The sequence below is a fragment of the Chrysemys picta genome, chromosome 4, assembly GCF_011386835.1.
Source record: "Chrysemys picta bellii isolate R12L10 chromosome 4, ASM1138683v2, whole genome shotgun sequence".
NCBI lineage: Eukaryota > Metazoa > Chordata > Testudines > Emydidae > Chrysemys > Chrysemys picta.
This window is the reverse complement of record NC_088794.1, coordinates 98,442,390-98,456,791: the sequence shown is the minus strand read 5'-3', so window position 1 is coordinate 98,456,791 and position 14,402 is coordinate 98,442,390. Positions and strand designations below refer to the sequence as shown.

The 14,402-nt window shown below is 38.3% G+C and overlaps 1 protein-coding gene across 21 annotated transcripts in view; it reads left to right on the top strand.

Annotated features, from left to right (window-relative positions):
* Positions 1-14,402, top strand: part of RYR3 (ryanodine receptor 3) — a 561,484-nt gene that overhangs the window by 339,240 nt on the left and 207,842 nt on the right. For 11 of the 21 annotated variants that reach the window (XR_010601063.1, XR_010601064.1, XM_065595368.1 and 8 more), the window contains 6 exons: positions 586-706; positions 1,500-1,669; positions 6,608-6,828; positions 8,627-8,717; positions 10,297-10,437; positions 13,197-13,378. Coding sequence is in view for 19 of the 21 variants with exons in the window: in XM_065595368.1 (XP_065451440.1) it covers positions 586-706; positions 1,500-1,669; positions 6,608-6,828; positions 8,627-8,717; positions 10,297-10,437; positions 13,197-13,378 (926 nt within the window). In the remaining 2 variants the exon portion in view is untranslated. The remainder of the gene's footprint in view (positions 1-585; positions 707-1,499; positions 1,670-6,607; positions 6,829-8,626; positions 8,718-10,296; positions 10,438-13,196; positions 13,379-14,402) is intronic. The other 10 variants (XM_065595380.1, XM_065595379.1, XM_065595381.1 and 7 more) reach the window with 2 other exon arrangements.

Below are 14,402 nucleotides of genomic sequence, written 5' to 3'. Positions count from 1 at the left end.
GGTTCTGGAGGGTCATAGTTGATCACAAGCAAAATATGAGTCGACCGTGTAACACAGTTGCAAAAAAAGCAAACATCATTCTGGGATATATAAGCAGGAGTGATGTAAGCAAGATATGAAAAGTAATTCTTCCACTCTACTCTGCACTGATTAGGCTTCAACTGGAGTATTGTGTCCAGTTCTGGGTGCCACATTTCATGAAGGATGTGGACAAATTGGAGAAAGTCCAGAGAAGAGCAACAAAAATGATTAAAGGTCTGGATTTGTTGCTCTGGTACCCAAGCTAGTGAGATAAAAGCTAGCTTTGGTGTGTCTACCTGAACCCTGTGATTTCAGTGTAGTCATTGCCTAAGTGTGTTTTCATAAATCTGTTACATCCCATTTAAATTGGGACAGGCAAGAAGGGTGGAGTGATTGAAAACTGGAACCTCCCTTTTATATACTGTGTGGGGGCGGGGGGAGAGTTAACAGTGATTTACAAAACAAACAAAACCCTCAGTATTAATATTTCAATCAATTAGGTTTTGTCAATGTTTTTCAGTTAACTAAATATCTTATTTTAAATGTATGATCATGTTTCAACAGCTTATCCAAACTGGGAAAGGAGAAGCTATTCGAATCAGGTCAATTCTTCGTTCTCTTGTGCCAACAGAAGACTTGGTTGGGATTATAAGTATACCACTAAAGCTATCAACAGTTAACAAAGGTAACTTCAGTTTACCATTGTGCAGACTTTTCAAAAATGTTTAAATAGATATACAGAAGATTTTTGTTGCTATAATTTCTATGGACTTTGGGCTAAATTAAATGCTAGTGTGAGTGCATCTCCACCTAAATCAATGGAGTTGTGACCACGTGCACTAGGGGAGCCCTTGGCTACATTGTCTGGCCATGCCAGAAGAAAGACAAGAAGCAATTATTTAGTTAATTCACAGAAAATATCTGGGAGTACCTATCAACAAATTGTACAGTGCAGGTCATCATCCTTTCCTTAATCAATGCCAAATAATCCCCAATCAGGTTCCATCTATACAGTGGCTAGGACCGCCGTGCCCTCCCATCACAGGAGGTAAAAGGGGGCTATAAAAAACTGAGCAAGAATGCCTTTATATGTTTTGCTCTGGGGCTGTGACTCTACAAATATATTCTGATTGCCTTTTACAATTTCTAACCAATCTTTCTGCAGTGTCTAACTGTCTCTCTTTCTCCATAATAGTTCTGTATTGTTATGTTAAGAAAATTACTTTATACTTGTTGATTGCTTAGAACAAGAGACAAGGCAATTTTATTGTGGACACAAGTATGCATGCTACGCCATTGAATTTACTGGAGTTGCAGCTGCCTAGTTCATTGATGAATTCGATCCTATAATTTTATTGTCTTCTATTATACATTAGAATTTTTTAGAAGATTTGAAAATGGAAAGTTGTTAGGAGATTTTGAGCTGAGCTGCATTTTTTGTGTGAAATAGAAATTAAATATTTATTTATTTTTTTAAGATGGTACAGTCACTGAGCCAGACATGTCTGCAACTTTCTGTCCTGACCATAAAGCACCCATGGTGCTGTTTTTGGACCGTGTCTATGGTATTAAGGACCAAAGCTTCCTCCTCCACCTACTGGAGGTTGGATTTTTACAAGACTTAAGAGCATCTGCCTCTCTGGATACAGTAAGTATTTTGTTAGTGAGAACAAGGAACATTGGTTGAGATACTGGCTACATCAGAGTTACAAAACATAACTTTTTAGTTAGTATTGCGTAGAAAGGAAAAGTAATAAATAAGCCCTCTCACAATGCTCACTAATATCTGCAAGCAATAATAATGCAATTACAGATATATAAACATACAGTATATATGTTTGATCAAAAATGTTGAGTATTAGCATTAGGGGAGGAAAAAGCACCAAAGAAATATAGTATAAAGAGCTTATAAGGTAACAAAAAAGCCAGAAATTTCAATGCAAGAATATGTTAAAAAATAAATTGCAGTTAGTATGAATATGCTTAATTGTTTCATTTAGAAAGCTCTCAGACAGCACCCACAATACTGAAAATTCATATAATAGAATCTGAAGGGATTAGGAATGTAAAGAATATGAAAAATGTGACAAACTGGGCCAGACCACCTTCAGATGCATGGGAACTTTGCTCACATATCTGAGAAAATAGTTTATCCTTTTTCCTTTAAGGACACTGTTAGTTCGAGACAGGGGACGGGTAAGAAATCTGTTTTCTATGAATAACTAGAGAAAGGCTTATATTTTTTCTCAGGTTCCCAGAATTACTTTAACTCCTTAGGCAGGTGCTGGAGGTACTCTGTATAAGAGTCAAATTTGCTGCACAGAAAGTCAAATCTACACTGGTGAAGAAGAAGGAGCAGTGATAATTGCCTGAGGTTATGAAACAGAGAATTGGTCAGCCTTTCTTTACTCAGCTGCCAAATTCCCCTGTGCAAATCTTCTTCAACTTCACCAAAGCATCTTTTGTGTGTCAGTCATATTAGATGCCTCCGTTTTTCAGTTTGCCAACCATTATCACCATTAATCTCCTTATTCAAACTATCCAAATTTCTTAGGTTTCCAATTTTGGCCTGGAAATATTATGAGAAACATTTTCATGAGCTTTCTGGTACTTCCTGTTACCGTTCAGTCCAGGAATACTATGAATCCAATTCCTTTGATTCTCTCAAAAGATCAGTCTCTGAACCTTTACATTTATAAGAACTCTTTTTTCTATAGAAACAGGCATCCATTTGTTTTCAGTTTGGACTATTATAGAAGAGACACTATATTTCCAATGGAGATGCTGCTTTTTTATTCTTTGTTTTTTGTTATTTTGTTTAATCTAAATACACATGATCTTTGCCAAAAGGCCAAAAAGTGATACTTAATCTAAAATAAAAGTAATTTAAACTATTGTATATAGTTCTTTGTACACAGAAGTCATAATACCCATATGTAATAGTCGTCTTTCTGACACATTATGTACTGCCACACATTAATAGCCTCATTCTCCACTGTCTTATACCTAACTTGGTCATTTATATCAATACAAAATGAGTGTAAAATAGATGTAAAAATTACGACTGGTGTGAGTGGAGAGTTATGATTTGGTAGCAAATTACACCTGTGGTACACAACTTCAAAGCAGTTGAGAATCAGGCCCAACATATGGAATAGAACATAGAGTGAGACTCTAAGATTAGAATGTAGTGATTTAACTCAGTATTTCTAAATATCTGTGTTGAAATTGGACCCTTAACGTTGTTTTCAATTGTTTTTTAAGAACAATATGTTGTTGAGAATATGAAACACTGTCACTGACACAGTTAATTTCCAGTGGTGTCATTACTGTTCCCCCCCCCCCAAGACTGTCTTTTAGGGTCGATACGATCTCAGAGGAACTGAATGAGATAATGCAGTATTCAATCTGTAGATCATGAATTTAACACGCATAATGACCATAATGTAAAGATTTATTTCTGTATCCCCATAAGCAACTATAACTGAGGAGGGAAAAGAATAGTAAGATGCACATAAAAGCCCAGAATTGCCATTATGTTCATGGATAATTTTTTCTTACGGTTCACCCAGTTAGACTAATAAAGGCTGAGTAAAAACTAATTAAGAATATCAGGACAAGGCCTACTCAGAGAGAGAGAGAGAGAGTCTAGATCTGTATTTATATATCTACTAGTTTATAATGCATTAAATAGTTTTTGTTATGGCTGTACTGAGGGTTAAACTGATTATAAGAATTCTCCCACCCTTGAAACATAAATGTGTAAATTTTCTCTGCTTTCTCCTTACCATTATTAGTCTTTCCAGCACCAGCAAAAGTAAAAGCATAAGGCAATATTTTTCTTGCAATACAAGTACATACACCTGGGGAGAAATCCTAGCCCTATTGAAGTCAATTGCAAAACTCCCAACTTCAGTAATAGTTGGGGCCAAGATTTTACACTTGACAATTTTTTTAAATAATAATTCAAACCTCCAGAAATTTGAGTGTGGAATAAAAGAAAAATATTAGCTAATGATTTAAAACTTCTATAAACTAAAAACTCTTATTTAACGTGTTGGTATAATTGGATAAATGTATAATTGGATAAAGTAATGAGCTAACTGAAGCACAGAGGGAAAACTATGGGTTCAAGGACTAGCTGAAAAACTTCAAAGTCTTGATAGTTTCTGTTCATACATATGTATAATTGAAACAGTGTGTAGAGTTTGATAGTAAATCCAAGTGTATAAACTACAAGTAATGATAGTATTACAATAATTAAAATGTTAGTCTCTAAGGTGCCACAAGTACTCCTGTTCTTAAAATAGAGCTCTTGACGTTAAATTTCTGATATAGGTCATAATTCTGTCTCATGTTAATAACGATGCCTGGATAGCTGACTCTTGTTGGGTAATTAATGACAATTACAAGAATTACCTGATTGTATAATTAGGGGCCTGATTCTGCTAGCTCTTACTCATATGAATAATCCTTACATGAGTAGACCTCTTGACTTCAACAGGACTGGTCATTTGGGTAAGGATCAAGTAAGGGCTGAAGGATTGCCCTGTAACTGAGGCTCCATATCAGTAAGTCAAAATGTAGCCAGTACCAAAAAGAGGTAAGAAAAACAAAGTAAAAATATTCAAGGCCCTTCATCTTAACGTTTTTAATATTTAGGTAATGGTAGCTACTGTGTTGGACTCAAATGCATATTTTTCCATTTGTGGATGGATTTATAAAGGTAAAATTCAGCTTACAGGAAAGCTTTGGTTCATACATGCACCTGTACCATATGTTGCGTTTAGCTTTTCAGAAAAATAATTATAGTCTTAAAAGTTAAAGCTTCTTGTAACTAGGGACACATTTCTTAATACCATATGGTTTTAGTTTTAAAAGTTTTCTTTCCAGCCTAAGACTACAAAAGCCTTGAAGGCTGATAAGAATTTTCCAGCAATGCACTGACTCATATCAGTAGTGGAGTGGAAGTTATGCTGCAGCTGAAACCCAATGGCTTGCCACAGGGTGTGTGCTAACCAGCAGAAATGACTATTCATATTTTTCTCTGAATTGCATTCTTTTGGTGAGCACAGAGTAGGAAAATATTTTGCAATTGCATAAAAGATTCAAATACTTTTGGCCCCGTTACAGTCCTTTGTGTAATTCCATATATACATACAGTATATCCCAAATTAACAATTCACTTTCAGGGAATTTATTAAAATCTATATTTATAGACAAAAGTCTTTCCTTTCTAAAGAAGTTCAAAATAATCTATATACATGCTTATATAGAGTATAAGTGCATACATATTTCTTTGTAATAAACTACATTGATCTATAGTATGGTGTGTATATATGTATAATCAAAGTTATATACATGTAAACTACTTTTTAAGTCATGCTTAAAATTGCAGTATGAGCTAAAACATAAGGAGGAAAGAAACTGAATGCCAGACCTAAATTTCTGTCTTGACTGATGTTCTCATTTATATCGAAGTAGTTGATCTATGTAATCTAATCTAATCTAAAGGTGTCCGTGGTGTGTAGGATAAATGTAGTATCTAAGGCCATATCTACACTAGCAAGCGTACAGCGGCACAGCTGTACCAATGCAGCTGCACCGCTGTAAGATCACTAGTGTAGCCACGCTGTGCTGATGATAATTAAACCATCCCCAACCAGCGGCGGTAGCTACGTCAGTGGGAGAGCATCTCCTGCCGACATGGCTCTGTGCATACAAGTGCTTATGCCAGCAAAATTAATGTTTCTTGGGGATGTTTTTTCTCATCCCTGAGCGACATAAGTTTTGCCAACAGAAGGGGTAGTGTAGCCTCAGATCTAAGGCCAGGTCTACATGTTATGTTATACTTTGGACTGCCATTTATGACCTCAGCAGGTCACGTATGGAGTGCCTTTATTTTGTTTTTGTTAGTGTCACAGTCTTAGCTTTACTTGAATGTAATATTAGGTAAGGTTAAAAGTTATACTTTTGGGTCTAAATTCGAGCACAGACAACCTTTAGAAAACCCTAAAACACCATGGGGAGTGAGAGGTAACATTTTAATGCCCCCAAATCAGGGCATTAAAAGCTACCCTGCAAACTCTCCACAACAAGAATTATGGAGGAATGTTCTTGGGTTCGGTCCAGGGCTTAGTGGATGTGAACTGCACACAATTCTTCTGATCATGCAACGGCCATTATTTTTACACACCCACAGATTATCTTTGCTTCTCACAGGTGTTACCTGTGCAGGGAGCCACCGCTGGTCAGAGTACAGGCAGACATTAACACTGCTCTCCAGCATAAATGTGTGACTGTTCAGAGGCTGTCTCAGTGATGAGCCTTATTTCTTTTCCCTGATTTTTAGTATTTCCTAAACACTCTAAGACGGAGTTTTCTCAAACTGACGGACAATAATATGATTGAAGAATATTTTAGGCATTAAAATTGCCCAACATACTAAACTGATAAATTCACAATTTAAATACTATTGATATCTAGACACTTTCGGAAATGTATCATGGTGTTTATTTTAGAGCATTCTTACTTAACAATATGTAATTCCAGATGGGATTGACAATTATATGCTACTTTTATACAGGTATCCCTGAGCACCACAGAGGCAGCTCTTGCACTAAATAGATATATTTGCTCATCTGTGCTTCCATTACTAACAAGATGTGCTCCCCTCTTTTCTGGAACGGAGCATTATGCCTCTCTGATTGATTCAACACTGCACACAATATATAGACTATCCAAGGGACGGTCCCTTACAAAAGCACAAAGAGATACTATTGAAGAATGCTTGCTTGCTATATGCCAGTGAGTATGATACACGTTTGTAAATTGCTTTCTTTTGTACTAGGTATTGAACTGAGCATGTACATTGTAATACAGTAATTTTTTTTCTTTGTATCATATAAAATGGGAGTGTAGTTTATTGTGAAATGCAGTAAATTATCTGAAAGTAAGATATAATATTTTTAAGAAAGAAAATGGTAAGCAGCTGGTTTTATACTATAGGATCATGCTGTGCACATGATTTGCCTTTGCTACAAACCACAGGGTTGTACAGAATAGCTTAACCCTTTTTATTATTATTTTGTTTTAAACCAAACCATTATTTAGTAGAAATACCGTCATAATTCTAATCAGACGTGATTTTTTTTTAATATTGGCTATGTAGCCCTGATTATTCCCATTTATTCCTAGAGCTTGGTAGGCTCAAATATCATGAAATCTAAGTTTGATTCAGAAGTAATATGTCTTTCTGCATTGTTCCGCCATGTCCCCAAACCTTGGTCTTTGGACACAGCTAGGGCTTCCTGCCCATTTGATTGTGGATGAAGCTTCTCAAATTAGCTTGAATTGTGTATATTCAGGCTTTGTCTAGTACAATATGAAAATCTCCTTGAATCAATGAAAGTACATTTGTCAATATTAAATCCACTCACTTTTTCTCTTGTATTTTTAAGGTGGTTGTACGACATGACAGCAAACATACATCTCCCAATCTCAGAATCTGACCTTACTAGCAAAAATTAAAGTCAATGGTTCTAATATTTGGAAAATATAGTGACAGTGGAGATCTCAAGAACAGTATATTTTCAGAACCACTGCCGCTTACGGCCTCAAATGCTGTGGAAATGTCACATTTCCATATTAAGAGATGAGAGCCAGAAAACTGGGATCCCGCATGAGGAACTTTGCTAACCCTGTACAACACACAGCCTAATCCTCACTCACCAATAGAACTAGTGGGAAAATTTGTGATATTTCAAAATATCACTAAAAATGAGGGGAGGGGAAATTATACCATCTTTTTCATTAACAGTTTTCCTATTCTTTTAACCAGCTCTGATCTCCACATTGGAACATGAAAGAGGGAGTTATATGCATAGTTTGGCATTAGCACGTGGTCTGTTCTGTACATGGATCCACAAAGCTAAAACTCTGAGGAGGAGTGAGAATCAGTGGGCCACATTTCTTTTCTCCGGGACCATCAGTAGCAGCTTATCTGTGCACTATGTACTTAAATATAGGGACTATGAAGTTTGCTCCTCATCCCTGTGATTTTTAAGGTGCATTTTCCTGAGCTAACAGCCTGTTTCCTCAGGCTGTGCATTGATTTCTAGGATTTGGTCCATTGAAATTAAAGATGAAAAAGATATGTTAGATCATTTAGTCAATCTCACTTCCAGTTCAGGTTTGTTTCCGATAATTATAACACATTCCCCGGAGCAGTTTCAATCCATATGGTTTCCACCATTTTCACTGGAATACTATTTCATATCCTTGTAGTCTCATATCTCACTCTTCTATTCAATTAGTTTAGCAGCTTTTCCACTGTAGCCAGTTGCACCCCCCCCTTGAAGTACTCTGAAAAATGCAGCTCTGTCCTTCGTGCAAGATTATGCCCAGACCATACACAGTGCATAAGAGAAGGAGGGTGGAAGTAGTGTATCTTTCCACATTACATCCTCCCATGCATGGACACGGCACAGTGAGATTTTTTGTTTTACTGACCACCTTCATTGAGTAACTTGAACTCCAATTGGTATTGCAATTTCATTGAAATATATGTATATTATTAAATGATTAATTTCTTTTTAAATTACAGCCATTTACGTCCTTCTATGCTACAGCAGCTATTACGACGACTAGTTTTTGATGTGCCCTTACTTAATGAATACTGTAAAATGCCACTCAAGGTAAATATTGCTCTAATTATTGCATGTGCGTTCAACAGAAAATATACTCCAGGATAACCTGTCATCACCATGGTTTTTGTTTTTTTTGGGTGAGGTGGTAACAACATTAAAAAAATCCTAACTTCTGTGAAATTATTTGTATTGTGATAACATTTTATTAAATATAACAGACAAGTACATTGTCAAATGTTTCCCTTGTAAGAACAGTAAGTATATGTTGGTTGTGTGACTTTGCTCAATGAACAGTCACCTTTTCCATTGCTTACGTAGGTGTGATATTGAAAGTAGTAGTTTAAATCTAGGCATTACTTCCCCTACATAATTTTTAATAAGCCTGCATAGAATACATACACCAACAATGTGGTGTTGGTTAAAGTGTGTGCATGTGATATAGGGAATCAGACTCACAATATAGTACTGTAGAAAAAATTATTTGACTTAAAGGAGCATTTTTGAGCTACCTACAATTGCAGACCTTAATAACCTCTTTCTCTCCCTACCACTAGAGAGTGAAACAATCACAAAATTAGTAAGTAGAACTAGTTACAAATTTTCTAATGAAATTGACATGCATCAAGGGAACATGTCAATTTTGTCAAACCTTCTGTTGGGAACCAGGGAGCCTAGAAGCAAGGCTGCGGGGTTTCCAAGCAGCTCAGGGAGCTTCATCAGTTTGTTTAGAAAAATCAAAATGAAACATATATATATATATATATATATATATTTTTGTAAATGAAATTTCAGAATTCCCACTCTGAGGAAACCTTTGAAATGTTTAAGGTTTTGTTCAGACGTGTAATATTTTTAATTTTTTTTTTAATTTCAGAATTTCCCATGCAATGGAACTTCTGGGTTTTGATCAGCCCTACTAATAAGTGCTTGAGATCAGGTTCTGATATAGTCCTTCCCATAGAGGGCAGTACTAATCATGCGTGCTAGCCTACCAGACAGTGTATTACATACTTTCAGTGCAATTGCTATTCCATGGACTCTTCCAAAGCTGATCAGAAATGCCTAGTCATGGACAATTATACATCGTGGCCAGTTTTGCAGTGTTTTCTGATGTCTACTTTGAATTAAATTGAGACCACCAAATGTGTTTTGCTTGTGGTTGTTGAACTTATCTAAATAACCAGAAGTAAGACCCATGTGTATTTAGATGAAAAAAAGACCCCTGTGCCAAAATCCACTCTCATATAGTTCCTTTATTTTCCCTCTGAACTTTTATTTAATTAACCCCCTTTATATTTTATTATTTGGGCTAATTTATATGCACTGTAACAAATCTAGGAACTATTTGTCACCATGCTGCTCACCATAGCTATTCAGAACATTACAGCAACTGCCAGAATAGACCTCAGATACTCCTGCTTCAAAAGAACAGGTCCCAACTGCTCTAGCAAAAAAGGTGAATTGCCATTAGATTCTAGCAGTAAAGTGCCTGTACCACGCACTTAAGGAGTTCTCATTCTTTCTAGTAGATGGCAGTGGTTCAACGCCTCACTAACCAATTTGTTTTAGTATTCATAAGAAATATTGACAGATTTTACATAATTGTATTTTCTTTTGATCTATATAGCTTCTAACAAATCATTATGAGCAATGCTGGAAATATTACTGTCTACCTTCTGGATTGGGGAGTTATGGAATTGCGGCAGAAGAAGAGTTACATTTAACTGAGAAACTTTTCTGGGGAATTTTTGATTCCCTCTCTCATAAGGTAATGATGATCAATCACATTAAAGATTGTAATAGCTATGATAGCATAATTATAATGGTGGTGCAAACTACGAAAAGTGCTTGTTTTAACTCTGCTTTCACTTAATACAGTAGATATTGACAATGAATGCTTCTAACCAAATTAATATGCGATTGAATGCTTGATCACCCACCCTTTAAAATGAATGCTTAATCACCAAGGGCTCTATTCAGACAAACATAGGCCTAGGGGCATTTTAGCTCAGGATAGCAATATCCCTGTATTTAAGTACATTTCTCTCCATCACAAACTCTTCCTCCTCCTATTATTATTATTATTTATTATTATAAACATTTACAAATATTTTATTGAGATTTTACAATAAAGCTACCTCTGGAAGATGCATACATGATGATGTCATTTATATAGTATAGAAAGGCATATTATTGTGAAGGGGGGGCAGAGTCCATTGCATATTTGAGGGCTCACAAGTTTACATATCAGGATGCAGAAGTCATAATGTGTATATGATTTAACAGGAGGTAACAGAATCTGCATAAAGCACTGACATAAACAACTAAACCCGTGGTAAACTGGTATTGTTATTCCTATCTTTCCAGACCAAAAAAAGTGTTTCTGTAGTTTTGCTGGACCTTGCATGACTCAGCTATCAAAAAGCCCCAATCTAGAAGGCAAACATTTTTCTGCATTGCATTTTCAAAGCATGGGCTCAAGGCTTTGGCACTCAACCTCTTCCGTCTATGATTAGGGTAGAGTAAGAAATGGTATCTCCCTGATATGAAGAGGACCACTCACAATGAGGGCATAATATTAGGGCTGTGTTGGACTCATGGTAATCCAGGTTTGCTGTTGACCACAAAGTTTGACAAATTGGAAGTCAAAGTAATCAGGCTACCTGTACTCTGCAGATGAGTTCCTGAAGTACAGTCTTGTTCTGTGGTAGTGTTGAGATATCCTGATATGTCTCAGTGTTCCAGTGAAGACATCTAAAAGTTGGTAACCCAGAGGATTCTAGGATTAAAATGTCTGCCAATTATTCACTCAGCTCTCCATTATGCTGTGTAAATGAGTGTGCTCAGATAACAATAGACTCAGTATATTAGGCTCCGAGGCGTTGTTACACTATTGATTTTAGTGATATTTCCCACCATTACACTACCACCAGTGTAGCTCCACCAATGGTAGCAAGGGCAGGAAAGCCTAATGTAGACAGCTGCCAGCATCTTCGTCATTATGTTATCTTAATCTTGTTCCAAATAAGTCTAGATGACATGGTGATACAAACATTGGTGCCCAATCTATGGTAGTGGCCCCCCATCAGTAGTGTCATTAGTAGTAGTGCAAATATGGGAAATTTCTCTAAAATTGCCAGGGTACAGTGTCTTCCTCCATTCTTCTCTGTAAACAGACATTTGTAGGTTTTAAATGTTGATGGTCTCCAACTACTTTGATGATGTTATTTACTGTGACCTAGCTCCCATCTATTTTCCAGTATACGACATAGAATTAGGCAAGTCTTTCAGGCAGAGCAAGCATGGGAAAATCTCTTTTTAGCTCCTCAACTCCTCGGTTTCTCAAGGTGCCATCTACAACCATGTCATGTTGACAGTCAGAATTCTCCATGAACCTCAGAAGAGCTTTTCCTCAACTTTTTTTTTTTGGCATCCAAATATCATCAGGGGTAATCATTCAAGTTTATAGCATTATATAGCACCACTGTTTTTCATTACTGACACCATGAAAGCCCTTCCACTGCAGAAGGTTTACCTATAAGTTCCTAAATTTTCCTAAATGTAAGATTTACCTAAATTCCATCCTCATTTGGTGCCTATGCCCTAATGGCAGGAAAGTGACCAATTTATAAGTAGGGGCCACGCCCAGGCTGTACTAACAAAAGATTACTATTAACAATACCTAGTTCTTACATAGTGCTTTTCATCAGTAGATCTCACAGCACTTTAGAAAGGAGGTCAGTGTCATAATCGCCCTTGTATAGCTGATGAAACTGAGGCACAGAGATGTAAAGTGATTTGCTCAGGGTCACCTAGCAGGCCAGAGCTGGAAATAGAACCAAGGTTTCCTGGGTCCTAATCCAGTGCTCTATGTACTAGGCCACACTGCCTTAGAATAGGTAGCTGAAAGATGCTACATGTGTATCATATCAGGTTGCTGAGGGTAGATTTCTTATTTGGGAATTGTGAAGTGCTAGTTCTCTCTAATTTGGGTTAGAAGAGAGAATGTGCTAATTCAGCTTCAGCTGGTACAAGTTTGGAAATGTATGAAGTGCCTTTACTATGGCAAAAGTCAATTTCTTTTGACCTATGTGATTTAAGCAGAACAGTATTTAGGGAGAGTGAAGGAGAAGAGACGGCAAAATACTAAGCATTTCCTATAGGTTTTGAAAGTTCTATAAATGTTAAAGCTATTTTTTGTGGATAGTCAAGTTTTACCTGAACAGGCTGACACATTCTGAAAATATAAGATGACGTCTGTTTGTAGGTCTTTCAGGTCCATGGACAATTTAAGGCTTGTGCATGTGAAAGGATTGTGTAACATTCAACATTTAGTTTGAAGAGAGCCTTAAACAATGCATCCGTTTCTGCATAGGAGTATACACCTTTATGCTGGCATGAGTTTCTGCTATGCGCTTGACTTTAAAATATTCCTCATGATTTGACTGCATCTTCTAGTTCTGCTCCATATGGCTGTCTTGCTTTCACTAACATTTTGCATGTTTTTCTATTGAACTTTCCAACCAGTTCCTATCTCTCCTGCAGAAGTATGATCCAGAGCTCTTCCGAATGGCCTTGCCTTGTCTAAGTGCTATAGCTGGGGCTTTGCCTCCAGATTATTTAGACACCAGGATTAGAGTAACTTTGAAAAAGCAGGCTTCAGTGGATCCAGAGGGAAACTTTGATCCCAAACCTATCAACACAGTCAAGTGAGTCATGGTAGCCATACAGGTTTTTCAAATGTCTCTTGTGCCACTTATTGCCAATACCTTTCTTTTCCTTTTGTTGAAGAGAATTGACTATCATCTTAAATGATACCCGTGCCCTCCATAACTAATGTGGGGAACCTTGCTCCCTCAGGCACCAAATATACCTCCTCTGCAACTTATATTTAGAATGTATATAGCACTTTACATGCCCCAAAGCGCTCTGTAAACACTAAATAGGTCTCACAATAGCCTGTGAAGTACGGGCTAGATCAGGGGTGGGCAAACTTTTTGAGCCGAGGGCCACATCTGAGTGGGGAAATTGTATGCAGGGGCAAGGGGTTGGGGTGTGGGAGGGAGTGTGGGGTGTAGGAGGGGGTGCAGTGTGCAGGAAGGGGCTCAGGGCAAGGGATTGGGGCAGAGGAGGGGTGCAGGATGTATGAGGGGGCTCAGGAAAGGGGGTTGGGGTGTAGGAGGGGTGTAGAGTGCAGGAGGGGGCTCAGGGCAGGGGTGCAGGAGGGGTGTGGACTGCGGGAGGGGGCTCAGGGCAGGGGGGTGGGGTGCAGGAGGGGTGTGGACTGCGGGAGGGGGCTCAGGGCAGGGGGGTGGGGTGCACAGGGGTGGCGTGCAGGATGCAGCAGGGAGCTCAGGGCAGGGTTGGGGTGCAGAAGGGGTGTGAGGTGTACGAGGGGACTCAGGGCAGGGAGTTGGGGTGCGAGGTGCAGGCAAGGGGCTTAGGGCAGGGAGTTGGGGGGCGGGATACAGGAGGGGTTCAGACTCCGGCCCCTCTTACCTCAAGTGGCTCCGGGATAGCAGCGGCACGCATCAGGGCCAGGGCAGGGTCTCTGCATGCCTGCCCTGTCCCCGGCCCCGCGCTGCTCCAGGAAGCGCTACGTACCCTGGGGGATTGGAGGTGGAGGGCTCTGCATGCACTGCCCTTGCCGCAGGCCGTAGTTTGCCCACCCCTGGGCTGGATTCACAAAGGGATGTAGCTGCCTAATTGCTTCTTTAGGTACCAAAGTCCAAC